The sequence below is a fragment of the Pipistrellus hanaki genome (genome assembly GCF_964339955.1).
Source record: "Pipistrellus hanaki genome assembly, chromosome: 11".
Classification (NCBI taxonomy): Eukaryota; Metazoa; Chordata; class Mammalia; order Chiroptera; family Vespertilionidae; genus Pipistrellus; species Pipistrellus hanaki.
The window spans coordinates 746,710-774,237 of NC_140513.1; the positions used below are offsets into that span (position 1 = coordinate 746,710).

The 27,528-nt window shown below is 65.4% G+C and overlaps 2 protein-coding genes across 7 annotated transcripts; both read right to left on the bottom strand.

Annotated features, from left to right (window-relative positions):
* Positions 1 to 5,580: 5,580 nt before the first annotated feature.
* Positions 5,581 to 14,690, bottom strand: CHIT1 (chitinase 1). Its single transcript, XM_084898308.1, has 11 exons — positions 14,477 to 14,690; positions 12,504 to 12,537; positions 12,007 to 12,207; positions 11,370 to 11,426; positions 10,961 to 11,126; positions 10,765 to 10,889; positions 9,625 to 9,748; positions 8,272 to 8,457; positions 7,864 to 7,977; positions 6,277 to 6,403; positions 5,581 to 5,998 (listed from the first exon to the last, which is right to left on the bottom strand). Exons 1-11 carry the CDS (start codon positions 14,616 to 14,618, stop codon positions 5,742 to 5,744), a joined length of 1,533 nt encoding a protein of 510 aa, XP_084754434.1. The 5' UTR covers positions 14,619 to 14,690; the 3' UTR covers positions 5,581 to 5,741.
* Positions 14,691 to 18,556: 3,866 nt separating this feature from the next.
* On the bottom strand, positions 18,557 to 26,042 carry LOC311630107 (isoaspartyl peptidase/L-asparaginase-like). Of its 6 annotated transcripts, none has more exons than XR_014796321.1 (8): positions 24,541 to 24,775; positions 23,377 to 23,519; positions 21,964 to 22,118; positions 20,968 to 21,086; positions 20,520 to 20,630; positions 19,855 to 20,200; positions 19,648 to 19,677; positions 18,557 to 19,314 (listed from the first exon to the last, which is right to left on the bottom strand). XR_014796321.1 is itself a non-coding variant. In XM_084898890.1 (7 exons), exons 2-7 carry the CDS (start codon positions 24,728 to 24,730, stop codon positions 19,995 to 19,997), a joined length of 924 nt encoding a protein of 307 aa, XP_084755016.1. In that variant the 5' UTR covers positions 24,731 to 24,737; positions 25,401 to 26,042; the 3' UTR covers positions 19,800 to 19,994. The 6 variants fall into 6 exon arrangements, 2 of the variants coding, with proteins under 2 accessions (XP_084755016.1, XP_084755015.1); XR_014796322.1 differs by having other exon boundaries at positions 19,648 to 19,755; XR_014796319.1 differs by lacking the exon at positions 19,648 to 19,677 and having other exon boundaries at positions 18,557 to 19,325; positions 19,887 to 20,200.
* Positions 26,043 to 27,528: the final 1,486 nt, after the last annotated feature.

Sequence of the window (27,528 nt, forward strand, 5' to 3'; positions counted from 1 at the left end):
GGGTTAGGGTTAGGGTTAGGGTTAGGGTTATGGATAAGGATAGGGTTAGGGTTAGGGTTAGGGTTATGGATAAGGATAGGGTTAGGGTTAGGGTTAGGGTTAGGGTTAGGGTTATGGATAAGGATAGGGTTAGGGTTAGGGTTAGGGTTATGGATAAGGATAGGGTTAGGGTTATGGATAAGGATAGGGTTAGGGTTAGGGTTATGGATAAGGATAGGGTTAAGGTTAGGGTTAAGGTTAGGGTTATGGATAAGGATAGGGTTAGGGTTAGGGTTAGGGATAAGGATAGGGTTAGGGTTAGGGTTAGGGTTATGGATAAGGATAGGGTTAGGGTTAGGGATAAGGATAGGGTTAGGGTTAGGGATAGGGTTTGGGTTAGGGTTAGGGTTAGGGTTAGGGATAAGGATAGGGTTAGGGTTAGGGTTAGGGATAGGGTTTGGGTTAGGGTTAGGGTTAGGGTTATGGGTAAGGATAGGGTTAGGGTTATGGATAAGGATAGGGTTAGGGTTAGGGTTAGGGTTATGGATAAGGATAGGGTTAAGGTTAGGGTTAAGGTTAGGGTTATGGATAAGGATAGGGTTAGGGTTAGGGTTAGGGTTATGGGTAAGGATAAGGTTAGGGTTATGGATAAGGATAGGGTTAGGGTTAGGATTAGGGATAGGGTTTGGGTTAGGGTTAGGTTATGGGTAAGGATAGGGTTAGGGTTATGGATAAGGATAGGGTTAGGGTTAGGGTTAGAGTTATGGATAAGGATACTGTTAAGGTTAGGGTTAAGGTTAGGGTAATGGATAAGGATAGGGTTAGGGTTAGGGTTAGGGATAGGATAGGGTTAGGGTTAGGGTTAGGGTTAGGGTTAGGAATAAGGATAGGGTTAGGTTTACGGATAAGGATAGGGTTAGGGTTAGGGTTAGGGATAAAATAGGGTTAGGGTTAGGGTTAGGGATAAGGATAGGGTTAGGGTTAGGTTAGGATAGGATAGGGTTAGGTTAGGGTTATGGATAAGGATAGGGTTAGGGTTAGGGCTAGGGTTTTGGATAAGGATAGGGTTAGGGTTAGGGTTAGGGTTATGGATAAGGATAGGGTTAGGGTTAGGGTTAGGGTTATGGGTAAGGATAGGGTTAGGGTTATGGATAAGGATAGGGTTAGGGTTAGGGTTAGGGTTATGGATAAGGATAGGGTTAAGGTTAGGGTTAAGGTTAGGGTTATGGATAAGGATAGGGTTAGGGTTAGGATTAGGGATAAGGATAGGGTTAGGGTTAGGGTTAGGGTTATGGATAAGGATAGGGTTAGGGTTAGTGATAAGGATAGGGTTAGGGTTAGGGATAGGGTTTGGGTTAGGGTTAGGGTTAGGGATAAGGATAGGCTTAGGGTTAGGGTTAGGGATAGGGTTTGGGTTAGGGTTAGGGTTAGGGTTATGGGTAAGGATAAGGTTAGGGTTAGGGTTAGGGATAAGGATAGGGTTAGGGTTAGGGTTATGTATAAGGATAGGGTTAGGGTTAGGGCTAGGGTTATGGATAAGGATAGGGTTAGGGTTAGGGTTAGTGTTATGGATAAGGATAGGGTTAGGGTTAGGGTTAAGGTTATGGGTAAGGATAGGGTTAGGGTTATGGATAAGGATAGGGTTAGGGTTAGGATTAGGGATAGGGTTTGGGTTAGGGTTAGGGTTATGGGTAAGGATAGGGTTAGGGTTATGGATAAGGATAGGGTTAGGGTTAGGGTTAGAGTTATGGATAAGGATACTGTTAAGGTTAGGGTTAAGGTTAGGGTAATGGATAAGGATAGGGTTAGGGTTAGGGTTAGGGATAAGGGTAGGGTTAGTGTTAGGGTTAGGGTTAGGAATAAGGATAGGGTTAGGGTTACGGATAAGGATAGGGTTAGGGTTAGGGTTAGGGATAAAAATAGGGTTAGGGTTAGGGTTAGGGATAAGGATAGGGTTAGGGTTAGGGTTAGGGATAAGGATAGGTTTAGGGTTAGGGTTAGGGTTAGGGTTAGGGTTAGGGTTAGGGATAGGGTTTGGGTTAGGGTTAGGGTTAGGGTTATGGGTAAGGATAGGGTTAGGGTTATGGATAAGGATAGGGTTAAGGTTAGGGTTAGGGTTAGGGTTATGGATAAGGATAGGGTTAGGGTTAGGGTTAGGGATAAGGATAGGGTTAGGGTTAGGATTAGGTATAAGGATAGGGTTAGGGTTAGGGTTATGTATAAGGATAGGGTTAGGGTTAGGGTTAGGGTTATGGATAAGGATAGGGTTAGGGTTATGGATAAGGATAGGGTTTGGGTTAGGGTTAGGGTTAGGGATAAGGATAGGGTTAGGGTTAGGGTTAGGGTTACGGATAAGGATAGGGTTAGGGTTAGGGTTAGGGATAAGGATAGGGTTAGGGTTAGGGTTAGGGTCATGGATAAGGATAGGGTTAGGGTTAGGGTTCGGGTTAGGGTTATGGATAAGGATAGGGTTAGGGTTAGGGTTAGGGTTAGGGTTATGGATAAGGATAGGGTTAGGGTTAGGGTTAGGGTTAGGGATAAGGATAGGGTTAGGGTTAGGTTTAGGGATAAGGATAGTGTTAGGGTTAGGGTTAGGGTTATGGATAAGGATAGGGTTAGGGTTAGGGTTAGGGTTAGGGTTATGGATAAGGATAGGGTTAGGGTTAGGGTTAGGGTTAGGGTTAGGGTTAGGGATAAGGATAGGGTTAGGGTTAGGTTTAGGGATAAGGATAGTGTTAGGGTTAGGGTTAGGGTTAGGGTTATGGATAAGGATAGGGTCAGGGTTAGGGTTAGGGTTAGGGTTAGGGATAAGGATAGGGTTAGGATTAGGGTTAGGGTTAGGGTTAGGGTTATTTGTAAGGATAGGGTTAGGGTTCGGGTTAGGGTTATGGATAAGGATAGGGTTAGGGTTAGGGTTATGGATAAGGATAGGGTTAGGGTTAGGGTTATGGATAAGGATAGGGTTAGGGTTAGGGTTAGGGTTACGGATAAGGATAGGGTTAGGGTTAGGGTTAGGGTCATGGATAAGGATAGGGTTAGGGTTAGGGTTAGGGTTATGAATAAGGATAGGATAAGGATAGGGTTAGGGTTAGGGTTAGGGTTATGGATAAGGATAGGGTTAGGTTTAGGGTTAGGGTTAGGGATAAGGTTAGGGTTAGGGTTAGGGTTAGGGATAAGGATAGGGTTAGGGTTAGGGTTAGGGTTATGGATAAGGATAGGGTTAGGGTTAGGGATAAGGATAGGATTAGGGTTAGGGTTAGGGTTAGGGATAAGGATAGGGTTAAGGTTAGGGTTAGGGTTATTGGTAAGGATAGGGTTAGGGTTAGGGTTAGGGTTAGGGTTATGGATAAGGATAGGGTTAGGGTTAGGGTTATGGATAAGGATAGGGTTAGGGTTAGGGTTATGGATAAGGATAGGGTTAGGGTTAGGGTTAGGGTTAGGGATAAGGATAGGGTTAGGGTTAGGGTTAGGGTTACGGATAAGGATAGGGTTAGGGTTAGGGTTAGGGATAAGGATAGGGTTAGGGTTAGGGTTAGGGTCATGGATAAGGATAGGGTTAGGGTTAGGGTTAGGGTTATGGATAAGGATAGGGTTAGGGTTAGGGTTAGGGTTATGGATATGGATAGGGTTAGGGTTAGGGTTAGGGTTAGGGTTAGGGTTAGGGTTAGGGTTATGGATATGGATAGGGTTAGGGTTAGGGTTATGGAAAGGATACGGTTAGGGTTAGGGTTAGTGTTAGGGATAAGCATTTTGCTGGGTTGGGTTAACGTTATGGTAAGGATAACGCTGGGACCAAGAACAGGCTGAGGCTCTGTGGGGTCTCGGCATAGGTATGATCCAGAACTCTCGCATGTACAATAGAATGAGCCCCTGAGGGGCTGGGAAAGTGGACTTTTTCCGTGAAAAGTCTCCGGTGACCGGGCTCATTACGAAGCGGGTCTCTGAGACCGGGTGGGGTGCGGGGGGGGCGGGGGACGGCATCAGCTCTGGGCGGGCGGAGGGCTCGGCGCTCCGGTCAGCGTTCCCTGGGCCCGCCCGCCCCCTGCCTGCTCCCTCCGCCCGTCCCTGTGCCCGCAGCACCGGCCGGTGGGGGGCGGTCAGACTCCCGTGGGGGCCGGGAGGCGGGAGGAACACGCTCCCACGACTCAGGCTGTCTCTGCGGACGCGACAGCAGCCGAGCACGGGCGTCGCTGTCACACGTTGTTGATGGAGGAAGATCCATCACTGTCGGACGGACGGACAGGAGGGAACCGAGGCCGACGGCAGCCACCACCGGAGCGACGTGGCCGCTTCCACAAGAGCGTCCGCCGCGCAGCCGACTGCCCGGTTCCCGGGCACCGAGTGCGGGTGCGGGGGGACAGGGTTCCGCCCGGCCGCTCCGGCCTCGCCGGGTCCGTCCCGGGTCCTGCAGATCCAGGGACCCGTGACGGCGCTGTCACCGCTGTGTCCCCGGAGGTCAGGCACCGGTCCTCCCTCGCCGGGACCCCGTGTCCCCTGCCCGAGCCCCGCCTACTGGGGGGCCGCCCTCCAGAACCAGAAGCTTTTTTATTTTTCTTATTTTTTTATTTTTTACAGACAGGAAGGGAGAGAGATAGAGAGCCAGAAACATCAATGAGAGTCATCAATCAGCTGCCTCCTGCACAGCCCCTACTGGGGATGTGCCCGCAACCAAGGTACATGCCCTTGACCGGAATTGAACCTGGGACCTTTCAGTCCGCAGGCCGACGCTCTATCCACTGAGCCACACCGGTTTCGGCTAGCACCAGGAGCTCCTTGGTGATGCCCCACCTCCCGCTGTAACTTGGGGTGTCAAGTGGGAACGTGGTCCCGCTGTCCGTGGGCGGACTGAGCAGCCCCCCCCCCCCCAGGTGAGGGTGCCTCTGTTTTGAGGGGGAAGAATGTTCTAGAATGAGGCTGTGGCGAAGGCCCTGCAACTGGACACACCAACCCGCCGCGCAGAACGGGCCTCTCGTGCGGGACTGACCCCTCCCCTCGGCTCCCGGCGGCCGTCAGCGGAAATGGGGGAAAGGGGTTAAAATAGCCGTTATTTCCGGGAACTTAGCTCCGTGTTCTCCTGTGCGCCCAGCGGACAGAGCGCCCCCTCGTGGGCAGCGGGGCAATCACAGCTGGAGGAGGCGCCCGGAGAGTCTCTCTGCTGCCCCCTCGTGTGCACCCTGGGAACAGCGCCCGAGGGGCTTCGGGCCGGGAAGGAGGTGCTGGAGGCCGGGCCACCCGGGCGTGGCCGCCTGGGCCGGAGGCTGTGGCCGGTGTGGGGCCTGCCTGTCCCTGGCACGGGGCTTGGCTCGGCCGGAGTCCACCGCCTCTTGCCCCACCCTCCCTGTGCCTGCCCGACGCCGGCCCCTCCGCCTCCCTGCCCAGGAGCCCGAGCAAAGCCACGACCAGGCGCAGGTGCAACCGGTTTATTTTGCAGAAAAAGAGGCGCCGAGGAGCAGAGCCGAGACCTGGCGAGAGCGCTGAGGGGGGCTGAGGGGGGTGGGGGGGCTGAGGGGGAGCTGAGGGGGGCTGAGGGGGGCTGAGGGGGGTGGGGGGGCTGAGGGGGAGCTGAGGGGGGCTGAGGGGGGCTGAGGGGGGTGGGGGGGCTGAGGGGGGCTGAGGGGGGTGGGGGGGCTGAGGGGGGTGGGGGGGCTGAAGGGGGCTGAGGGGGGCTGAGGGGGGCTGAGGGGGGTGGGGGGGCGTGGGGGGGCTGAGGGGGGCTGAGGGGGGCCGGGGCCGGGGGGCAGGGGGCGGGCTCGGCGGCGGGCTCACGCCCAGGTGCAGCAGCGGCAGGCGGCGCTGAACACCAGGCCCTGCGGGCAGTGCTGCAGGAAGAGCCGGCCCCCGGCGCAGCTGTAGAAGCCGGCCGGGTCCTGGGGGTGCGGGTACAGCCCGTCGGCCTGGCCCTGGCAGGAGGGGCCTTGTCCGGGGCCGTGTCCGGGGCCGGGGCCGCCCTCGGGCTCAGAGGGCGGGGCTGGAGCCGGAGCCTCGGGCTGGGGGCGCTCGGAAGGCGCGGCTGGGAGACCTGGAAGGCAGGCGGGGTTCAGCAAGGGCCCCGAGGCCCCGAGCCCACAGGCCACGCAGTCAGCGACCACGGCGGACGGAGCTCCGCACCCCAACCCACCACAGCCGAGCACAGCCACGCGAGGGCCACGGCCACGGGGGACCTGGCGCTGGGTGTCCTGCGGGTCAGCAGCCACCTGCCGCCCGCCATGGGCCCCCGCCACCCGCCGGGGCCTTGCCGTCCGGAAGAGGGTGCTCCAGCGTCCTCGGGAGGAGCCGGGACCGCCCGCCCCGGCTCACCCAGCTCCGTGTGCAGCGTCCGGAGGAGGGGGTACCGGCCCTGGCCGCAGGAGGAGCCCGCGAAGTCATCCATGTCCAGCGCCCAGACCATGGCCCCACCCAGGCCCTTCCCCTTCAGGTAGCCGACCTGCGGGGGGGGGGAGGGGGGCTGAGGCCGTGGGCAGCGCCAGCCCGGCTCCCCAGACCGGAGTGGCCGAGGCTCCTGGCCTGGGTGCTGAATAGCTGAGTCCATCGGGCCGGCACGTCAGGAAGAACGTCCGTCCCCAGCAGGAGGTGTGGGGGGGGGGCGAGGTGAGGAGGGGCGGGGTGAGGGGTGGGAGGGGTGAGGGGGGGCGAGGTGAGGGGTGGGAGGGGTGAGGGGTGTGAGGGGTGAGAAGGGGCGGGGTGAGGGGTGGGAGGGGTGAGGGGTGTGAGGGGTGAGGGGGGGCAAGGTGAGGGGTGGGAGGGGTGAAGGGGGCGGGGTGAGGGGTGGGAGGGGTGAGGGGTGCGAGGTGAGGAGGGGCGGGGTGAGGGGTGGGAGGAGTGAGGGGGATGAGGGGCGGGTGGGTGAAGGGTGGGCAGCGTGGGCCCCTCAGGTGGAGGCTGGCCTCAGGGCCTTCCCTGCCCAGGTGCTGCCTGCTGGTCTGGCTGAACTGTTGCCATGGGAACGAAAGCTCCCCAAGGCCTGCGTGGCTCCCTGCCTGCCCTCCGGGGCCTCTCTGCTGCCCCCCAGCTTCCTGGGGCAGGCAGGGCCGTTCCCTCCGAGTGGCTTCCCTCCCCCTCCCCCGCCGGCCCGGCTCCCCGCAGTCAGGCTGGGGAGGCGTGGGCTGGCTGACCCCATCTCCCTCTCCAGCTGCCCCCCCAGACCTGCCCCAACCGTGAGGCCCAGCTGTGCGGCCTCCCCCGTCCTCCCCGCCTGGCTCTCCCTCCTCTAGCCCCAGGGCTCTGTCTACACCGCTGCCTGCAGAGTGACTGACGGGGACACTCAGTTGGGCCGACCCTGACCCTGACCCTGACCATAGCCCTAATCCTGACCCTGACCCTGACTCTGACCCCGACACTAACCATAACCCTAACCATAGCCCTACCCTAACCCTAACCCTCCCTAACCCCAAACCTAGCCCCAGCCCTGACTCTGACCCTGACCCTGACTCTGACCTTGACCTCAGCCCTAACCTAACCCTCTGCAGGAGCTGATGACCTCACACCGGGGGAGCCGGGCCCGAGAACAGTGAAACCAGCGTCTCCGCCGCCAGCTGAGCAGCGGGCACTCGAGTCAGTCTGCGGTCAGGTGGGTGCGCAGGCACCTCCCCGCGTGTCTGCACTCAGCCACGTCTCCCGTGGCGCTGGGGGGCCACGGCTCTCGCTGGTCTCTCATCACTGGAGCCACAGGGACCAAGTGCCGCCGGGCAGAGCGTGGCTGGATGCCGCGCAGCCCCTCCGGGAGTCCGTCCAGTCACTGGTCACTGGTGTTTGGGTCACTGGGTCCCGGGGTCCCGGGGTCACTGGGTCCCGGGGTCACTGGGTCCCGGGGTCCTGGGGTCCCGGGGTCACGGGGTGTTAGAGCCCCCGCACCCGCCCGCCCGGACCCCGCAGGGCGGGCCTCACCTTGGCCTTGAGGCTCTCGGCATCGTCGAAGCCCACCCACTGGTCGTCGCGGGAGGCGTAGGGCGCCTGCTGGCCCGGGAGCCGGTGCCGGGCCGCCCCCGTCCAGGCGCACACCTGCGGGGAGAGGGCGGGCGGGGGTGGGAGGTGGCGGCCCTGCTCCGAGCCACAGACAGAGCCCTGCCCGGAGCCCGGAGCCCGGAGCCCGGAGCCCGGAGGACGGGGTGTGTGTGTGTGTGCGAGTGTGTGTGTGTGTGTGTGTGTGTGTGTGTGAGACAGACCCAGTGACCCTGACCCTGGCGTGTGCCCGATGCCCTGTGTGTGTGTGTGGGGGGGGGGGGGGGTGCCCGATGCCCTGTGTGGGGCGTGGTGCCCGATGCCCATGGGGGTGGGGCGTGCCCAGCGTCCTACCTCGTAGTAGGCCAGCAGCCCCGCCTCCCGGGTGAAGGGGCCTGGGGCGCCGGGCCCTGTGGCCGGGGCGCCCACCCCGCTGTCCGCGGGGGAAGCCAGGGTGAAGGTCCGCCCGTAGGTGGGCACACCCAGCACCAGCTTGCCGGCCGGGGTCCCCTTCTGCAGCCACAGCTGCACCGCGTGGTCCTGGGGGGCCAGTGTGCAGCCTGAGCCTCGACGTCCGAGGGGGGGGCCTGCCCACCAGTCCATCCATCCGCCCGCCCACCCACCTGCCAGTCCGCCCGCCCGCCCGTTCGTCCATCTGTCCTCCCGTCCGTCCGCCCGTCCGCCCGCCCGTCCATCCATCCGTCCGCCCGCCCGCCCGTCCGTCCATCTGTCCTCCCGTCCGTCCGCCCGCCCGTCCATCCATCCGTCCGCCTGCCCGCCCGTCCGTCCATCCGTCCACCCGCCCGTCCATCCATCCGTCTGCCCATCCGCCCATCCATCCATCTGCCCGCCCGCCCGTCTGTCCGTCTGTCCATGGACTCGCTCAGTGAGACACGGCAGCCACGCCCTGAGCCCACGGTGACAGACACCGAGCGCCAGGCCCGTCCCAGGAGCTCGGACGGACGCCGTGAGCCAGGCAGCCAGTGCCTGCTCCAGCGCCTCCTCACCTCCCAGCCCCAGGCTCCTGCCGGTGAAACAGGCACGCACCACGCCCGCCTCCGGCCTGAGGCTGTCAGGGCGGCCGGCGTTCCAGCCCGAGGGGCCTGCAGGGCGGCGACCCGACCCCGCTCCCGCTCCTCGAGGCTTCTCCCTCCCCCTCCCTCCCGGAAACACACACACACACACACACACACACACACACACACAGAAAGTGGCCCGTGTCCTCCCAGAGCCCCCGCCCCAAGCCTGGGGGGGGCTGTGGCCTGGGAGACGCCAGAGCATCTTCCGGAAGGCGGCGGTGCCGGGGCTCAGCCCAGAGGAAGGTCCCTCCTGGGTCGGCTCAGCCTCGTCCCGGGTCTGACACCAGCCCAGACGCACAGGGTCCGGCCCGGCAGCACAGGCGCCCAGGACCCCACGCCCCGCTCCCACCCGCGAGCCGCTGCCCCGGGGCCTGAGGCTCAGAGGAGGCGCTGGACGGGGCTGGCCTCCCTCTTCCCTCCACACCCACGGCCACGCACACACCCACGGCCACACGCACACACCCACGGCCACGCACACATCCACGGCCACGCACACACACCCACGGCCACGCACACACACCCATGGCCACGCACACACCCACGGCCACGCACACACACCCACTGCAGCGCACACAGCCACGGCCACGCACACACCCACAGCCACACATGCACACGCGCGGCCACGCACCACGTTGAGCTCAGCGTCTGCCCCGCGCTCCTCGGGCCTCGGGAAGAGGGCGCTGTGGTGGCCGGTGCTCCGCTCCCAGGAGCCGTGCAGGTCGTAAGCCATGAGGCTAATGAAGTCCAGGCTCCTGGGAGGGCGGGAGGGGGGCAGTGAGCGGGAGCGGCCCTCTTCCCCGGCCCCTCCTCACCCCCCGCCACAGGGTGAGGCGGGCGTGTGCATGTGTGAGTGTGCATGACTGTGTATGAATGTGTGAGTGTGAGGGGGTGTGTGTGTGTGTGTGAGTGTGTGTGTGTGTGAGTGTGTGTGTGAGTGTGTGTGTGTGAGTGTGTGTGTGTGTGTGAGTGTGAGTGTGTGTGTGTGTGTGTGTGTGAGAGTGTGTGAGTGTGTGTGTGTGTGTGTGTGTGTGTGAGAGTGTGTGAGTGTGTGTGTGAGTGTGTGTGTGTGTGTGAGTGTGTGTGTGTGTGAGTGTGTGTGAGTGTGTGTGTGTGTGTGTGTGAGAGTGTGTGAGAGTGTGTGAGTGTGTGTGTGTGTGAGTGTGTGTGTGTGAGTGTGTGTGAGTGTGTGTGTGTGTGTGAGTGTGTGAGTGTGTGTGTGAGTGTGTGTGTGTGTGAGTGTGAGTGTGAGTGTGTGAGTGTGTGTGTGTGAGTGTGTGTGTATGTGTCTGTGTGAGTGTGTGAGTGTGAGAGTGTGTGAGTGTGCATGACTGTATGAATGTGTGAGTGTGAGGGTGTGTGTGAGTGTGTGTGTGTGAGTGTGTGTGTGTGTGAGTGTGTGTGTGTGTGTGTGTGAGTGAGTGTGTGTGTGTGTGTCTGTGTGTGAGTGTGTGTGTGTGAGTGTGTGTGTGTGAGTGTGTGTGTGTGAGTGTGTCTGTGTGTGTGTGAGAGTGTGAGAGTGTGTGAGTGTGTGTGTGTGTGTGTGAGTGTGTGTGTGAGTGTGTGTGTGTGTGTGTGAGTGTGTGTGTGTGAGTGTGTCTGTGTGAGTGTGTGAGTGTGAGAGTGTGTGTGTGTGTGTGTGAGTGTGAGAGTGTGTGAGTGTGGGGTGAGAGTGAAGCGGGTCTGGGGGGAGGGGAGCTGCCCCCCCCCCCGCCCCAGGACGAGGCCTCCCCCCCCCCCCCCCCCGCCCCAGGACAGGCCCCGGACTCACTGCGCGATGCGGTCCACCTCGTAGCCGGCGGCGACGGCCTGGGCCCCGGCGGGCACGGCGGCGCTCAGCAGCAGGCGCTCCTTCCCCGAGGCCGCGGCCTCCCGCTGGAAGGCGGCCGCCAGCTCCTGCGGGGCGGCTCAGTGAGCGGCGAGCCCCCCCCCCCCCCCCCCGCGGCCCCCGTCTGAGCCGGCCTGACCTGCACCAGGAGGGTGAAGCGCGGCCGGTCGGCGGGCGGGCTGCCGCGGCCGCCCGGGTACTCCCAGTCCAGGTCGAGGCCGTCGAAGCCGTGTTTGCGCAGGAACGCCACGGCCGAGGCCACGAAGGTCTGCCGGGTCTGGGCCGTGGCCACCATGTCCGAGAACCTGCGGAGCGGCGAGCGGCCACACGGCCCGTGGGCGGCGGGCGGCGGCCGGGCTCCCGGTGAGCGAGGGCCAGGCCGGGCGCAGGGACCACCCCGCCACGCGCCCCAAACACGGCGTCCGGGCACCTCGGAGCTGAGCCGCAGCCCTGCCCAGAGGGGCGTCCCCCCAGCCCAGGCCGTGTCCCCTCTACCCGCCCCCCGTCCACACCCCAGCCAGCCTCCCGCGCGGCTCACGCCCACTCACTTCTGGGAGCCGAAGTTCCAGCCGCCCACGGCCAGCAGCGTCTTCAGCTGGGGGTTCCTGGAGGACAGGGGGCCCAGGCTGAGCCCGTGGCGGGCGCCCGCGGGTGGGGGTGGGTGGGCGGGCACAGGCCGGGGCTCTAGGCTGGGACGGGAGGGACCCGCTCCGGCCAGGAGGACCCAGAGGCTGAGGACAAACCCTCGAGGGTGTGGCCCAGGTGGCAGGCCCCAGAGCTGATGGACGGACGGACAGATGGACGGAAGATGGGACAGGTTTTAGGACGAAGGATCCCACCTGGACCTAAACCAAGGGCCCGGGGTCCCTGTCCATCTCGCCGCCCCCACGGAGCCCAAGAAGCCCAGAGAGGGAGAGGGACTGCCCACGGCCACGGGAGGGGCCACGGCCATGGGGAGGGGCCATAGCCACGGGTAGGCCACGGGGAGGGGTCATGGGGAGGGGCCATGGGGAGAGGCCCACAGGGAGGGGCCATGGCCATGGGGAGGGCCATGGGGAGGGGCCCACAGCCATGGAGAGGGCCCACAGCCAAGGTGAGGGCCCATGGCCACGGGGAGGGCCACGTGAAGGGCCACGGGGGGGCTGCGTGGCTGCAGAGCGTGGCCGGCTGGGGCCCCGCGCTCGCCTCTGCTTCAGGCCGTTGAAGTCGCGGTACAGCTGCTCGTCGTTCCACTCGATGGGGCGGAGCCGATGGCCCTCCATGCCCGCGAAGGCGTAGACCAGGTGGGTGCACAGGCCGGGCTCCACGTCCTGGGGCAGGAAGCGGGCGGGCCCCTGGCGGTACTGCGCCCAGTTGGTGAAGTAGCAGACCAGCTTCTCGGGGCGGCTGGGCACGGAGAGGAATGCTGTCAGCAGGGAGCCGGGCACAGGGGGTATGGCCAGTGGAGGAGGGGGGAGGGGGAAGGTGGGGAGGGCGGGAGGGGGAGGGGAGCACAGCTGAGGGGGGAGGGGGAGGGTAAGGGAAGTGGGGGGCGGGGAGAGGAGGGCAGGGGGAGTGGGGCAGAGCTGAGCTGAGGAAAGGGGAGGGGAAGAGGCACAGCTGAGCCAGGGAAGAGGGGAGGGCGGGGAAGGGGAGGGCAGGGAGGGGTGTGGGGAGGGGGCAGAGCCTCCGGACAGGGGCACGCACCGAGTGGGAGGAGCAGCAGGGCCAGCAGTCCTGCGGAGAGAGGGGTCAAGGGTCAGCGTCGCCCATCCTGGCCCCGAGGCCCAGGCCACTGGGCCGGCTCAGGACAGCCCCCCACAGAGCCCCTCTGCCCGAGGGACCCAGAGGGCCGAGTCCAGGCTCCCTCCCAGACCCCCACCCCCCGGCCACCGCCCCCCGGCCCCCGCCTTGAGGCCCCCCACCCTCCAGGCCCCGCCCCCCGGCCCCGCCCCCCGGCCCCCCACCCTCCAGCCCCGCCCCCCGGCCCCCGCCCTGAGGCCCCCCACCCTCCAGGCTCCGCCCCCCGGCCCCCGCCCTGAGGCCCCGGGCCCCCAGTTTTCCTGCGCCCGGCCTCGGAAGCAGGGAGGGGCGGGACATGGGGACACTGTCCGGGATGGGGGGCGGGTGAGGGAAGGGGAGCTGGGCTGGCCAGGCTGTGGTTGAGGCGGGCAGAGCTGGCCCCGGGCTGAGGCTGCGCGGAGGCAGCTGAGGGCAATGGGGCCTGGGTGAGGTCTGACCACCGTCAGCACCTCGGCTCCTCTCAACCTGATTCACAAGGAGACTCAGAGCTGTGCCCCCGCCCTCTCACGGGCACCCGTGTGGGGTCGGCCAGAGCCTTGGCAGAGCCGCCTCTGGGACAAAGCCAGGGCCGGGGCTGGGGCCGGGGCAGGGGAGGGGGCTGGGGCTGGGGCTGGGGGCAGGGAGGGGGCTGGGGCAGGGGGCCGGGGAGGGGGCTGGGGCAGGGGGCCGGGGAGGGGGCTGGGGCTGGGGCAGGGGGCAGGGGGCAGGGGCTGGGGCAGGGGCCGGGGAGGGGGCTGGGGGCAGGGGAGGGGGCTGGGGCTGGGGCAGGGGGCAGGGGAGGGGGCTGGGGCTGGGGCAGGGGGCAGGGCTGGGGCTGGGGCTAGGGCAGGGGAGGGGCTGGGGCTGGGGCAGGGGGCAGGGGCTGGGGCTGGGGCTAGGGCAGGGGAGGGGGCTGGGGCTGGGGCTGGGGCAGGGGGCAGGGCTGGGGCTGGGCAGGGGGCAGGGGGCAGGGGGCAGGGGCTGGGGGCAGGGGGGCCGGGGAGGGGGCTGGGGCTGGGGCAGGGGGCAGGGGAGGGGGCTGGGGCTGGGGCAGGGGCCGGGGAGGGGGCTGGGGGCAGGGGAGGGGGCTGGGGCTGGGGCAGGGGGCAGGGGGCAGGGGCTGGGCAGGGGGCAGGGGCCGGGGAGGGGGCTGGGGCTGGGGCAGGGGAGGGGCTGGGGCTGGGGCAGGGGGCAGGGAGGGGCTGGGGCTGGGGCAGGGGGCAGGGGAGGGGGCTGGGGCTGGGGCAGGGGGCAGGGGAGGGGGCTGGGGCTGGGGCAGGGGCAGGGCTGCGGGCAGCGGGGCTGGGGCAGGGGCTGGGGCAGGGGGCCAGGGGCAGGGGCTGGGCTGGGGCAGGGGGCCGGGGGCAGGGCCGGGCGCTCTGAGCGGCTCCGGGGAAGGGAGAGAAAAGGCTTGTCTCAGCGGCTGAGGAAACTGTCCTGTAATGGGCGTCTCAGGCTGACAGCCCGGGCTCCTCAAGGCCAGGATGGGGGCCCCAGGGCCGGGATGGGGGCCTCAGGGCTGGGATGGGGCCGCAGGGCTGGGATGGGCCCCAGGGCCGGGATGGGGCCGCAGGGCCGGGATGGGGCCGCAGGGCCGGGATGGGGCCACAGGGCAGGGATGGGGGCCTCAGGGCTGGGATGGGCCCCAGGGCCGGGATGGGGCCCTCAGGGCCGGGATGGGGCCTCAGGGCCAGGATGGGGGCACAGGGCCGGGATGGGGGCCACAGGGCCGGGGTGGGGCCACAGGGCCGGGGTGGGGGCCACAGGGCCGGGGTGGGGCCGCAGGGCTGGGATGGGGCCCTCAGGGCCGGGATGGGGGCCCCGCAGGCCAAGGGGCAGTAGGAGGGACCCCCCTCCAGGTATCCCCCATGGGGTTCTGATGGTGTCCACTCACCCGTCCAGGCCACGGAACCCGCCATGGCGTCGGCGTGGCAACAGGCAGCGGTGACAGCTCTGTGCCCTTGCCTTTTATCCCGTCTCCCCACGGCCGCCAGGAGGGCGGGTGTGGGGGGCGGGGGGTTGTGCAAACGGGACATGACCTTCCTTGGGCAACTCCCGCCGGGAACCGCAGGCACACGGCCGGCATTGCCACAGGCACACGGCCGGCGTTGCCACAGGCGCCAGGACAGGAAGCATTTCCCAACCGGGCCGGCTCTGCCGCCGGGGGGGTTGGCGGGGGCCGCGTGGCCGTGTCATGGTTCGGGGCAGTGACTCAAGGTCAGGGCGCTGGCCCGGCCCCGCCCGCTCAGGTCCCGCGGCCCCAGGACCCCCCCCCCCAGGGGACAGGTGACACTGGCACGCCCCCCCCCCCCCCCCCTGAGGGGACAGGTGATACTGGCACGGCCGTGCTTTCCGGCAGCAACATCTCCGTGTCCGTGACCGTGACCGGCAGGAACACGCGAGGGGGGGCTCCGAGTGGCTCCTCCAGCCGGAACCACGCTGCCTCACGGGCTCCGGGCAGGAGGGAGCCCCCACAGGCCCCGCCGGTGCCAGCGCGGGCCCAGGACCCCCAGTAACTGGCACGCTGACGATCTCCCATTGAAAGCAGGCACAGACCAGGCTGGAAGCTTGCACCCTGGTTCAGCTGCCAGCCGGCCGGCGCGGCTCAGGGGCTGAGCATCGACCTAGGAACCAGGAGGTCACGGTTCGATTCCGGGTCAGGGCACAGGCCCAGGTTGGGGGCTCATCCCCAGTGGGGGGCGTGCAGGAGGCAGCCAGTGATTCTCTCATCATTGATGTTTCTATCTCTCTCTAAAAATAAATTTTAATATTTCATTATATGCTAGAGGCCCCGTGCACAACATTTGTGCACTGGGAGGGCCTGTGCCCTCTGGCAGTCCGGAGCCCTCAGGGGGGGAGGTGGCCTGGCGATCAGGCAAAGGCGACGCCCCATCACACCGCTGCTGCTGCCACTGCCGGCCGCGCAGGCCTCGGCGGCCCTGGGTACCTGAGCGTTGGGTGGCCCTGGGAGGCTGGGCAGCTGCCATCGGAGGCTCACGTGTGCCTCGAGCCGGCCCCTGGGGGGCTAGGGGCTGAGGACTGGGGACTCCGGAGGCAGGTGCACAGGCGCACGGAGCCCGGCCTTGCATGGCCTACTGCCCCAGCGGGGCTGAGGGGACGGGTGCCGCCGTCTCTGAGGGTGGGGCAGTCAAATAGCATATTCCTCCTTATTGGCTGTGGGCGCTGCCATCTTTGCGATGGCCCGAGGGTCAATTAGCATATTCCCTCTTTATTAGATAGGATGATGAGAATCATTGATCAACTGCCTCCTGCACACCCCACACTGAGGTTCGAGCCCCTTGACTGGAATCCAACCTGGGACCCTTCAGTCCACAGGCCACCGCTCCATCCGCTGAGCCACACCAGCTAGGGCTGAAACCAACTTTTTAATTAAAAAATTAGCAATTATATTAACAAAAAGAAAAACCATGAATGGTTCAGTGGTCAACAGCTGTCACTGTCTGTACAGCTAGTCGGTGGCGTGGCTGGGTCAGGGTACGTCAGAGACCCTCTCCTCCAGATCGGCAGTGACCGGCGCAGACAGAGGGCAGACGCCTGCCGGAACCACAAACAATCGAACCAGCTGAACCGCAAAGCCCTGCCCCGGGCCTGCCCGAGGGCTGGGTGCTGGCAGCGCCGACGTGGCCGTCGGTCACCGGAGCCCACGTCCGGCGGCCCCTGCCCTCGGACAAAGGCCCATTGAGCCCTCGGCCTGGGCTGTGGCCTCGCCGGCCGGCTGTCAACCCTTTCCTGGTCCCGGTGGACCGTGTCCGGGACGGAGCCGGGACGGGCTGGGGACGCCACCCAGCCACCCGCCAGGCCTCCGCCGGCTCCGAGTCAGCGCGTGCCCCTCCCCCGCCCCCTCCGGCCTCCCCCTCCCCTCCGGCCTCCCCCTCCCCCCCTGGCCTCCCCCCGCCCCCTCCGGCCTCCCCCTCCCCCCCTGGCCTCCCCCCGCCCCCTCCGGCCTCCCCCCGCCCCCTCCCGCACGCAGAGCTCTCCGCGCAGGGGCCACTGTCCTCATCGCGGCATCTGACAGACGGACACAAACCCGCCTCCGGCCTGGGCCGCTGTCGCCTTAGAGACGTGTCCTCCCTGTTCTGTCCCGGGCACGCTCTCCCGCAGCCCGGACACCGGGAGGCACAGAACGGCATCAACCCAGGAGGGCCCGGGGGAGGGGGCCCGGGGGGGAGGGACCCACTGGGAGGGGGCCCGAGGGGAGAAGGCCCTGGGGAGGAGAGCCCGGGGGGAGGGGGGCCTTGGGGGAGGGGGTCGGGGGGGAGGGGACCCGAGAGGGAGGGACCCACTGGGAGGGGGCCCGGAGGGAGGGGGCCCGGGGGGAGAAGGCCCTGGGGGAGGAGGGCCCGGGGGGAGGAGGACCCCGTGGAAGGAGGACCTGAATGAAGGACAAACAGGACACCCAGGGCGCCAGGGCCTGCAGACCCGGGAACCGCAGGCAGCGGGCAGCGGGGGGCGGGGGGGTGGGAGACGGAGGGCGGGGGGGGGGGGGGAGATGGCAGGCAGCGGGGGCCAAGGGCAGCGGGGTGTGTGGCGTTGTGGAGACAGGGTGGGGTGAGCCTGACACCGGGTGTGGGCAGACTGCTCGGCCCCAGGCCCTCTTCCCCCCATAAAGAGCAGCCAGAGCGTGGCCTGGAGCCCTGGCCGGGCAGAGACGGCCGGGCCCGGGGGACCCCCAGCCCCCTCCCGCCCCCCGAGCCTCCAGCAGGGCTCGGGGCTTCCTCCGAGAGCTGACCCCGAGAGCGATGGCCCCACAGGACAGCCTGCCCCCCACCCGTGGGCCCGGAGAAGCCGCCCGGCCGGTGAGTCACCGCGGGCACGGGCAGGCCACGTGCCTAACACCAGGAGCCGCCTCCACGCGGGCACAGGGACACGGGCCCCGGGGGCGGCTGGGGCTCCTCATGCCCTGGCTCCTGCGCTGGGACGACGCCCCCGCCAGACACAGGGGCGTCCCGCAGGCCGAGGTCAGCGCAGCCCGGGCCTGTGGGGCAGGGGCCGTTCTTAAAAATATATTTTACTGATTTTTTACAGAGAGGAAGGGAGAGGGAAAGAGAGTTAGAAACATCTATGAGAGAGAAACATCCATCAGCTGCCTCCTGCACAGCCCCCATGGGAATGTGCCCACAACCAAGGTACATGCCCTTGACCGGAATCGAACCTGGGACCCCTCAGTCCGCAGGCTGGCGCTCTACCCACTGAGCCAGACTGCCGAGGCTGGTGTGCACCGAGTCTGTCACCTGGTAAATCACCAGGAAAAGCCCTTCTCCGCGGCCGGATCGCACACCTTGGGAAGCCCGGGGTGGGCCAGCAGGAGACGCACCTCTGCTGCCACCTAGTGCGCAGCTGGGGAATGACAGGAGCGGGGAGATTAACACCCTGTGCAGGTCCCCAGGAAACTCACGGCTCTGGTGCCACCTAGTGTCCAAGTTGGGAAGAACAGCCGTGTGGCGGTCACCCGGGAAAGGTCCCCACCCCCCTCCATTGAGTGCACATTTGGGGAACCCCCAGGGGAAGTCCCCAGGGAACACTGCTCTCGCTACCCAATGCCCTCGTGGTGTGACCAGAGCCAGGACATGCTCCTGGTGCCCTCGTGTGCCCATCAGGAGTGACACCCAGCGGGCTCGCTGGCAGCCCTCACCGACACCGCCCTCCCGGCGGCCCTCACCGGACACCGCCCGCCCGGCGGCCCTCACCGACACCGCCCGCCCGGCGGCCCTCACCGGACACCGCCCGCCCGCCCGCCCGCCCGGCGGCCCTCACCGGACACCGCCCGCCCGCCCGCCCGGCGGCCCTCACCGACACCGCCCGCCCGGCGGCCCTCACTGACACCGCCCGCCCGCCCGGCGGCCCTCACCGACACCGCCCGCCCGCCCGCCCGGCGGCCCTCACCGGACAACGCCCGCCTGGTGGACAAGGGGCCCGGCACGCTCTGGCCCGCCCACAGGACTCAGCCACACTCTTTTCTTCCAAACGCTTTTATTAGTGGCCGTGGCCGTGGCCCGTGGGGTTGAAGTTAGTGGTTTCCTCCCGGAGAGGGAAGCCCGCAGATCTGTCACCACAGACACGGCTCCGGTGGGAGAGGTTAACGAGATCCCCTCCACCCAACGCCTCCCTTCACCCCCCTTCCCCGCACCGGCCACACGGCCCCCGGGGACAGCAGGGCACACGCTGCCCCCGCCGCCCGCCATCTCTGCCCGGCCCTCCCCGGGGGAGAGCGGAGGCCGGGAGCCATTCCCCGCCGTGAGGACCAGCCGCGCCATCAGCTTCGCCTCCGCCCCGGGAGCCGGAGTCACTGAGGTCCTCACGCCTGGAAGCTTCTAGTCCGTCAGCGAGGGCCGGCCTTCCTTAGACACGTCTGCCTCCAGGTCCTCTGAGCGGTGGACGCCGGACACTGAGCGCTCAGCCCGACCTGCCCGTCAGCTCCGCGGCTCCTGCCGCCACCAGACGCTTCCGTCCGCGGCTCTTCCCACCGCCTCCGGGCCGCCAGGAAGTGCCACCACGCCGGCCGGGCCGGCCAGCTCTGCCACGGCGGGTCTCCGATCCCAGCCCCGCGCCCGGGCACAGTGGGGTTGGGGTAAGGTCAGGTCAGTTCCTCTTTCTCACCCGAGACCAGGGGCGGGGGTGGCCCCGGAGCCGGCTCGGCCTCTGGCACCCTCCCTCGTGGCATTGAACTCTGGGCACTTCTCCCAGCGCTCAGACCCGCCCCTCGCCAAACATCTGGGGGGGCACTGCCCGGGGGGACACTGCTCCGGGGGGGCACTGCTCCGGGGGGGACACTGCTCCGGGGGGGACACTGCTCCGGGGGGGACACTGCCCGGGGGGGACACTGCTCCGGGGGGGACACTGCCCAGGGGGGCACTGCCCGGGGGGACACTGCCCAGGGGGACACTGCCCAGGGGGACACTGCCCAGGGGGACACTGCCCCAGGGGGACACTGCTCCAGGGGGGACACTGCCCAGGGGGGACACTGCCCAGGGGGGGGACACTGCCCAGGGGGGGGACACTTCCCAGGGGGACACTGCCCGGGGGGGACACTGCCCAGGGGGACACTGCCCAGGGGGACACTGCCCCAGGGGGACACTGCCCAGGGGGGCACTGCCCAGGGGGGTACACTGCCCAGGGGGGCACTGCCCAGGGGGACACTGCTCCGGGGGGACACTGCCCAGGGGGGGGACACTGCCCAGGGGGGGGACACTGCTCCGGGGGGACACTGCCCAGGGGGACACTGCCCAGGGGGACACTGCCCAGGGGGGGGACACTGCCCAGGGGGACACTGCTCCGGGGGGCACTGCCCCAGGGGCAGGGCGGGTGGACGGGAGGGCACCCCCGGGTCTAGCTAATGGTCGAGCTGAGCCTCGGGCGGCGTCACCGGCAGCCGCGCCGGGAAGCCCCCCGGCTCAGGGCAGGTCGGTGACCCTGGTGTCGCCGAGGTTGACACCGACGTGCAGCTTGCCGTCCTTGGCGGCCGCCCAGGCCATGGACTCCGAGGTCCAGCGGGCCGCCCAGGCGCCCGCGCTGTCGAGCAGGATGACGCCCCCCAGGCCTTGGAGCTTGGACTGCATGTGGCCCAGGGCCAGCGCCGCCGCCTCCTCCAGCGTCTTTCCTGAGCGAGGACGGAGAGAAACGCACGTCACCGCCACGGGGCCCTGGGCCCTGGGCCGTGGGGGGAGGACCCGAGCCGGGGACGCGGGCGGTCCCTCCGAACGAAGTCCGTCCGAGGCTGCAGGGCCGGCCCGCACAGGCCGCCCCGCTCTGAGCCGGCGCCAGCTCCTGGCCCTGCCCCTGCCCCTGCCGCCGGCCCGCCCCCAGCGCGGAGCCAGCAGCACGCACACGAGTACAGACCCGGCAGAGGTGGCACAGTGTCAACCTGAGAGCCACGCCGGCGGCGCGGAGAGGGCGGGGCCCGCCTCCCGGCCACGTACCCTGCTCCACGTGGAAGAGCGCCAGCCGGGCCAGCGTCACCTTCAGGATGCTCTCCCCGTGGCCCGTGGTGGAGGCGGCCCCGACGGCGTTGTCCGCGTAGCCCCCGGACCCTGAGGGGAGGCGGAGGTGGGGCGCCTGCCTCAGTCCCGCGCGGAGAGCACGAGCGACCGTCCTGCAGCAGCAGGTGCCCCTCCGGGCCCGCCCAGACCCGGGCCTGCCCCCGCTCCTCAGCGCGCGGGCCCACGCCCGGAGGGGTTCCCTGTGGTGACCCTCAAACTGGAACTAGAGACGGGGCGGCGGGCAGCGTGGGGAACCTCCGCGGCCTGATCTCCTGTCCCCCCCACGCCAGGCCAGCCCAGCGCCCCGCCCCCGGGACTGGGTGCGGAGAGCGGCGGGAATCAGCGCGCGGACCAGGCCGGGCGGAGGGCAGGGGCCACTGCAGCCTACCTACACAGGGCGTGTCGCCCACTCGGCCGACCATCTTGTTCACGATGCCCCCCGTGGAGGTGGCGTACGCCACGTCTCCTCTGCAGTCCAAGGCGACGGCGCCCACAGTGCCCCGGTCCCTGCGGCAGGCACAGAGCGGAGCGGCGCGCCGTGAGTGGTCAGCGAGCGGGCACTCGGTTAGCGGGTCACGCTCAGTGAGCGGTCACTCAGCGGGTCACACGCAGTGAGCGGTCAGTTAGCGGGTCACGCGCAGCGAGCGGTCAGTGAGCGGTCACTCAGTTAGCAGGTCACACGCAGTGAGCGGTCACTCAGTTAGCGGGTCACGCACAGTGAGTGGTCAGTGAGCGGTCACTCGGTTAGCGGGTCACGTGCAGTGGCGGTCACTCAGTTAGCGGGTCATGCGCAGTGGCGGTCAGTGAGCGGGCACTCAGTTAGCGGGTCACGCACAGTGAGTGGTCAGTGAGCGGTCACTCGGTTAGCGGGTCACGTGCAGTGGCGGTCACTCAGTTAGCGGGTCATGCGCAGTGGCGGTCAGTGAGCGGGCACTCGGTTAGCGGGTCACGCGCAGTGGCGGTCAGTGAGCGGGCACTCGGTTAGCGGGTCACGCGCAGTAAGCAGTCAGTGAGCGGTCACTCGGTTAGCGGGTCACGTGCAGTGGCGGTCACTCAGTTAGCGGGTCATGCGCAGTGGCGGTCAGTGAGCGGTCACTCAGTTAGCGGGTCACGCACAGTGAGTGGTCAGTGAGCGGTCACTCGGTTAGCGGGTCACGCACAGTGAGCGGTCACTCGGTTAGCGGGTCACACGCAGTGAGCGGTCACTCAGCGGGTCACGCGCAGTGGCGGTCACTCAGTTAGCGGGTCCTCCTGCACGCCCCGCACTGGGATCAAGCTCACAGCCCACCTGTGCCCTGACCGGAGGGGGGATCGAACCGTGACCTCCTGGTTCAAAGGTCGACGTTCAACCCCGGAGCCACCAGCCGGGCCGAGGGGCACTCACTTCTGCTGGTCTGAGTTCTGAGCCTCTTTCTGCTTCTCCCTCTCCAGGCGCTCCCTGCTTCTCTCCGTGACCAGCTGCTCCCTGGGCACCGTGGGGACCCCCATGGCGGCGGCGAACTCGGCGGCGCCGTGGCTGGTCAGGAGGCAGTGCGGCGTCTGGGCCGGGGAGAAGGGGCAGGGGTCGGTGTTTTAAAACGGAGAGATCGTGTTCAGTGTGCCTGTGTGTGCGGCTGAGCCCTCCTCCGCCCTCGGGGTGCCCAGCCTCAGAAACGCTGGTCAGCGGCCCCGCCTCTGTGTGAGGAGAGCCTGCTCCGAGCGTTCCGTTAGAAACACAGACCGAAACGGGGGCGGTGGGCGGGAGGGGACCCACACGTGGCCTTTCCCTCGTCCTCCCCGAGGACGTTCCCGATTGGAGAGAAAGGCGGACGTGAGAGCGGCCACCAGCTGCCCCGATTGGAGAGAACGCCCTGACCAGGACGATGCGCCCGTGGAGCCACCGGCCAGAGCCACGTGGGACCTTAAATTTAGAGAAGGCGCCCTGGCCAGTGTGGCTCAGTGGATAGTGTTGAGCCGTGGACTGAAGAGTCCAGGGCTCGATCCCCAGCCCTGGTTGGGGTTTTGCGGGAGGCAGCCAATCGATGTGTTCCTCACATCAGTGCTTTTTCTCTCTGTCTCCCCCTCCCTTCCCTTCTCTCTAAAAATCAATGGAAAAACACCCTTGGTGAGGATTAACCAATATATATATATATATATATATATATATATATATATATATATATTTTAATTTAAAAAAAAAATGAGGGAGGAAAAAGCAAGATTTTTACATTCTATGTGTGGAGAGAAAGCCACGTGGGACGGTGACATGAGAACAAAGTCCTCGCCTTGTTCTTGTCGATTGCGCCGCCGGGTCAGCATCCCGGCTCATGGGAGCGACTCAGACACACTCCCGCTCACACATGACTTAGACGTGCCCCCCGGTGTGCCCCTGCAGCCAGATCACAGGACCCCCGGCGTGTCCCTGCAGCCAGATCACGCGACCTCAGGTGTGTCCCTGCCGCCAGATCACATGACCCCGGCGTGTCCCTGCAGCCAGATCACGTGACCCCGGTGTGTTCCTGCAGCCAGATCACGGGACCCCCGGTGTGTCCCTGCAGCCAGATCACGTGACCTCAGGTGTGTCCCTGCAGCCAGATCACGTGACCTCAGGTGTGTCCCTGCAGCCAGATCACGTGACCTCAGGTGTGTCCCTGCAGCCAGATCACGTGACCCCGGTGTGTCCCTGCAGCCAGATCATGTGACCCCGGTGTGTCCCTGCAGCCAGATCACGGGACCCCCGGTGTGTCCCTGCCGCCGGGCCCCATGGTCACCCCGGGGCAGCGGCGATGGAGCCGTGGGGCGGGCGCCGGCCACACACCTTCTCCATGACCAGCCGCGCCAGCCGGATGGGGTTGGCGATGCAGCGGACGGCGGACACGGCGCCCGAGGACAGGTCCCTCCCACTCATGATGCTGGCGTCCATTTCCACGTCCCCGCTCGAGTTGAGGACGGATCCGCAGCCTGGGCCCAAAGGGGGGGTGAAAGCAAGAAGGGTGAGTGTGGACGTGGCTTCAGGGTGTCGGGGCCGCCTCTCCCTTCCCCTGCACTCCGGAGCCGGAGGAACAGTGATCCTCACTGATCTCAGAGAGGAAGGGAGAGAACACCAGTGAGGAGAGAGCATCATGGATCAGCTGCCCCCGCACGCCCCCCACTGGGGATGGAGACTACAACCCAGGCGTGTGTGTGTGTGTGTGTGTGTGTGAGTGTGTGTGTGTGTCTGGATCCCCAGCAGGGGACGTGCAGAGTCAGCCAATCCATGTTTCTCTCATCCAAGCTTCTCTCCCTTCCTACTCACTTTCTCCCTAAAAAATCAATAATCGTATTTAAAAGAACAAAATGAGCATAATAAGGTACCCTAAGTCAGAAGCCCACAGCGCAGACCGAGTTCACCACCCAGACTTCTCGGACGGCTGTGTGGCCCGCGGCTGGCAGCCACATTCGTTGCCCTAACGGCTCGGAAAGACGGCAGACACACACAAAAAACCCATTCAGGACTCTCTCCTGACAGCAGATGCCGGGAGCTGGGGACTGACGGGGGATTAACCCTGGGGTGATGGGAATGTTTTAAATCCTAAAAAGATGTCATAAAAAGCCTCTTGGCCCCAGCCGGTGGTGCTCAGTGGATAGAGCATCCACCTGGAGATGAAGGGTCCCAGGTTCGATGCTGGCCAAGGCCACAGGCCCGGGTTACAGGCTCCATCCCCAGTGTGGAGCGTGCAGGAGGCAGCCCGTCCACAACTCTCTCATCATGGATGTTTCTCTTCCCGCTCCTCTCTGAGATCAATAAAAACATGTGTAAGTGCTACTTATTCAGATATTTAAAAAGCCTCTTGGGGTGTGAATTCCAGGAAGTGGGTTAAAGGGGGAAAGATTTAAAAATCCCTGAAGCCACTCGGTCCACAGGCAATGGGGAGCATGCAGCCCCCCTCCCCGGGGCGCACCGGGTCCCCGCACCCCGGAGGCCGGCCCGCGGCGCACGCACCGGCGTTGAACTCGGGGTCGTCCTCCAGCGCGGCCACGGCGGCCTCCACGGCGTCCAGCGCGCTGCCCCCCGCCGTCAGCACCCGGTACCCCGCGGCGGCGGCCCGCGCCACGCCCTGGCGCACCCGCTCCTCGCGCTCCGGGGAGACCCGGCTGCCCGCGCCGCCGTGCACCACCACCACCGGGTCCATGTCCGGGCTGGGCGGAGGCGGAGGTCAGGGCCGGGGCCCGGAGACCTATACAGGGCGCAGGGGACAAGGTCCGGCCTCCGCCCCGGGAGGAGGGCGGGCGCCGCCGGGCCAGCGGGGTCCGCGGCGCGGCTGGTTCCGCAGGAAAAGCCTGGAGCGTCCCGCCCCCGCCGCCGGGGCCCCCGCCTCCAGGGCGCACCCAGCCCGGACGTGCGGGGCCGGACGTGCGGGGAGAGCGCACTCCCCGGGCCCGCAGGGCGCAGGGCCACAGGCCGGGCTGACGCTGGGGACCCCTCCGGGCCCCGCAGCCATTTCTGCGCGCACCCCTTCCCTCGCCTTCCCCGCAGGGTCTCTCCCGAGACCCGCCGCCTCCGCTGCCCTGGGAAGGTGCTGCCGAGGAGGGTGCTGCCCGGGGAGGGTGCTGCCCGGGAGGGTGCTGCCCTGGAGGAGAAGGGTGCTGCCCGGGAGGGTGCTGCCCGGGGAGGGTGCTGCCCGGGAGGGGGAGGGTGCTGCCCGGGAAGGGTGCTGCCCGGGAAGGGTGCTGCCCGGGAGGGTGCTGCCCTGGAGAAGGGTGATGCCCGGGGAGGGTGCTGCCCCGGGGAGGGAAGGGTGCTGCCCGGGAGGGGGAGGGTGCTGCCCGGGAAGGGTGCTGCCCGGGGGAGGGTGCACCTACCTGGGAGCCCGGCAGCAGGCGGGGCCCTCGCTCCTGCGCAGAAAGAAGGGCGCGCTGTGCGCTGCGCACAGAGCCGGCGGCCGCTCCCTTTATAAGCCCCGCCCACGTGACCCGTCCCTCCTGATTGGCGCGCAGGCAGCCGCCTTTCCCGATTGGCTGGCTCAAAGGGCGGGGCCGGCCTTTGCCCGCCCAAGATGGCGGCCCCTAGGGGCGCCGCGGTCACGGACAGCTCGCTGTTGGACAGGAAAGATGGCTGTTTCTCTCCGGCCCTTCTCTGTTCACACGCTTCTCCTCAGGGGCCGACCGCCATGGCTCCTGCGGGTCAGCCCGAGGGGAAGACAGAGCCCCGACCCGGCGGCCCCCGCCGCCTCCGGCCGCTCCGGGGCCGGTTCGGGGCGGACCTGGCGCCTCTTGTGAGGCGGCCGCTGAGGGGCTCCGGGTCGCCATGGCCGCGGCGGGAGTCCGGACCGAGGACGGCGCCACATGGATGAGGGGGCGCGGGAGGGTCTGGGTGACGGCCGCCCGAGGGGAGCACACGCACCTGCCGGCGGCGATGGAGGACGGGGACCGGCTGTGTCCCCGCGGCGGAGGGGGCGCCCGGAAACGGGGGCCGCTGTGGACCCGACTCGGGGCCTCAGACCGAGGCGCTCCCAGGCCCGCCCCTCCCGGCCACGGCCACGGCCACGGCCACGCGGGCTTTCTCCCCCCCGCCCCGCCCCCGGCCCCTGTGGTGGGAGGGTAACGGGCGTGAGCCAGGCGTTTCGTGTTTTTAACTCAGTGGCCTGTTGTGCTGGAATCCGATGGCGATGGGCGGGAGACACTGGCTCTGTGGGAACCCCCCCTCCGCGAGGGGCCTGCTCCTGCGCCCGGCCCTCACCCCCGAAGTTCTTTGCTCTCCCTGGTTAACAGAAAAAGAACACCGTAAGAATTCCTGTTGTTCTTTTGATTGGGGAGTTTTAATGTTTTTCATTTATTGTAAAACCAAGGACAGCCGAAACCGGTTTGGCTCGGTGGATAGAGTGTCGGCCTTCGGACTGGAGGGTCCTGGGTTCGATTCCAGCCAAGGACATCTACATTGGTTGCGGGCAAATCCCCGGTGCGGGGGCGTGCAGGAGGCAGCTGGTCGATGTTTCTCTCTCATCGATGTTTCTAACTCTCTATCCCTCTCTGTGAAAAATCAATAAAATATATTTAAAAATAAAAAAAACAAAACCAAGGACAACAATTGTATAACTTTTTTGTACATAGCTGTGACATGCAGGGCAATCTGTCTTTAGGGATAAAGTACTCTAAAAAATGAATCCTAGAGTGTTCCCTTCAAGTCAAGTGTCTCGTTGTTTAAATAAACTTGTTTAAAATGAAAAAAAACACCACAAACACACACACACAAAACACACATACACACACAAAACATTTCCTAAAATGTAAACCCCTAGCCCTGACCAGTTTGGCTCAGTGGATAGGGCATCAGCCCACAGACTGAGGGTCCCATGTTTGATTTCGGTCAAGGGCATGTACCTTGGTTGCGGGCACAACCCCAGTAGGGGCGTGCAGGAGGCAGCTGATCGATGATTCTCTCATCGATGTTTCTAACTCTCTATCCCTCTCTCTTCCTCTCTGTAAAAAATCAATAAAATATATGTTTAACTATTACTCTTCCTTTCTGTAAAAAATCGATAAAATATTAAATATATTTTATTGATTTTTTACAGAGAGGAAGAGAGAGGGATAGAGAGAAACATCGATGAGACAGAATCATCGATCAGCTGCCTCCTGCACACCCCCTACTGGGGTTGTTCCCGCAACCAAGGTACATGCCCTTGACCGGAATCGAACCTGGGACCTTTTAGTCCGCAGGCCGAGGCTCTATCCACTGAGCCAAACCGGTTTTGGCTAAAATATATATATATTTTAAAAAGTAAACCCTAGGAAGGTTGTCAAACCCATTCAACCAAAGATTACATAGCAAAGTGACAAGAGGGTATTAAAGACAAACGTAAGCTAGTGAACCTTCAGTTCCCAGAACTAAGTTTCTTTGTAGCACCTGGTTAATATAACACACAATCATTTATAGATGGTTTGCTTAAGAAAAACACTAACCAAAATAAGGTTCATTTTCTTTTTTCTT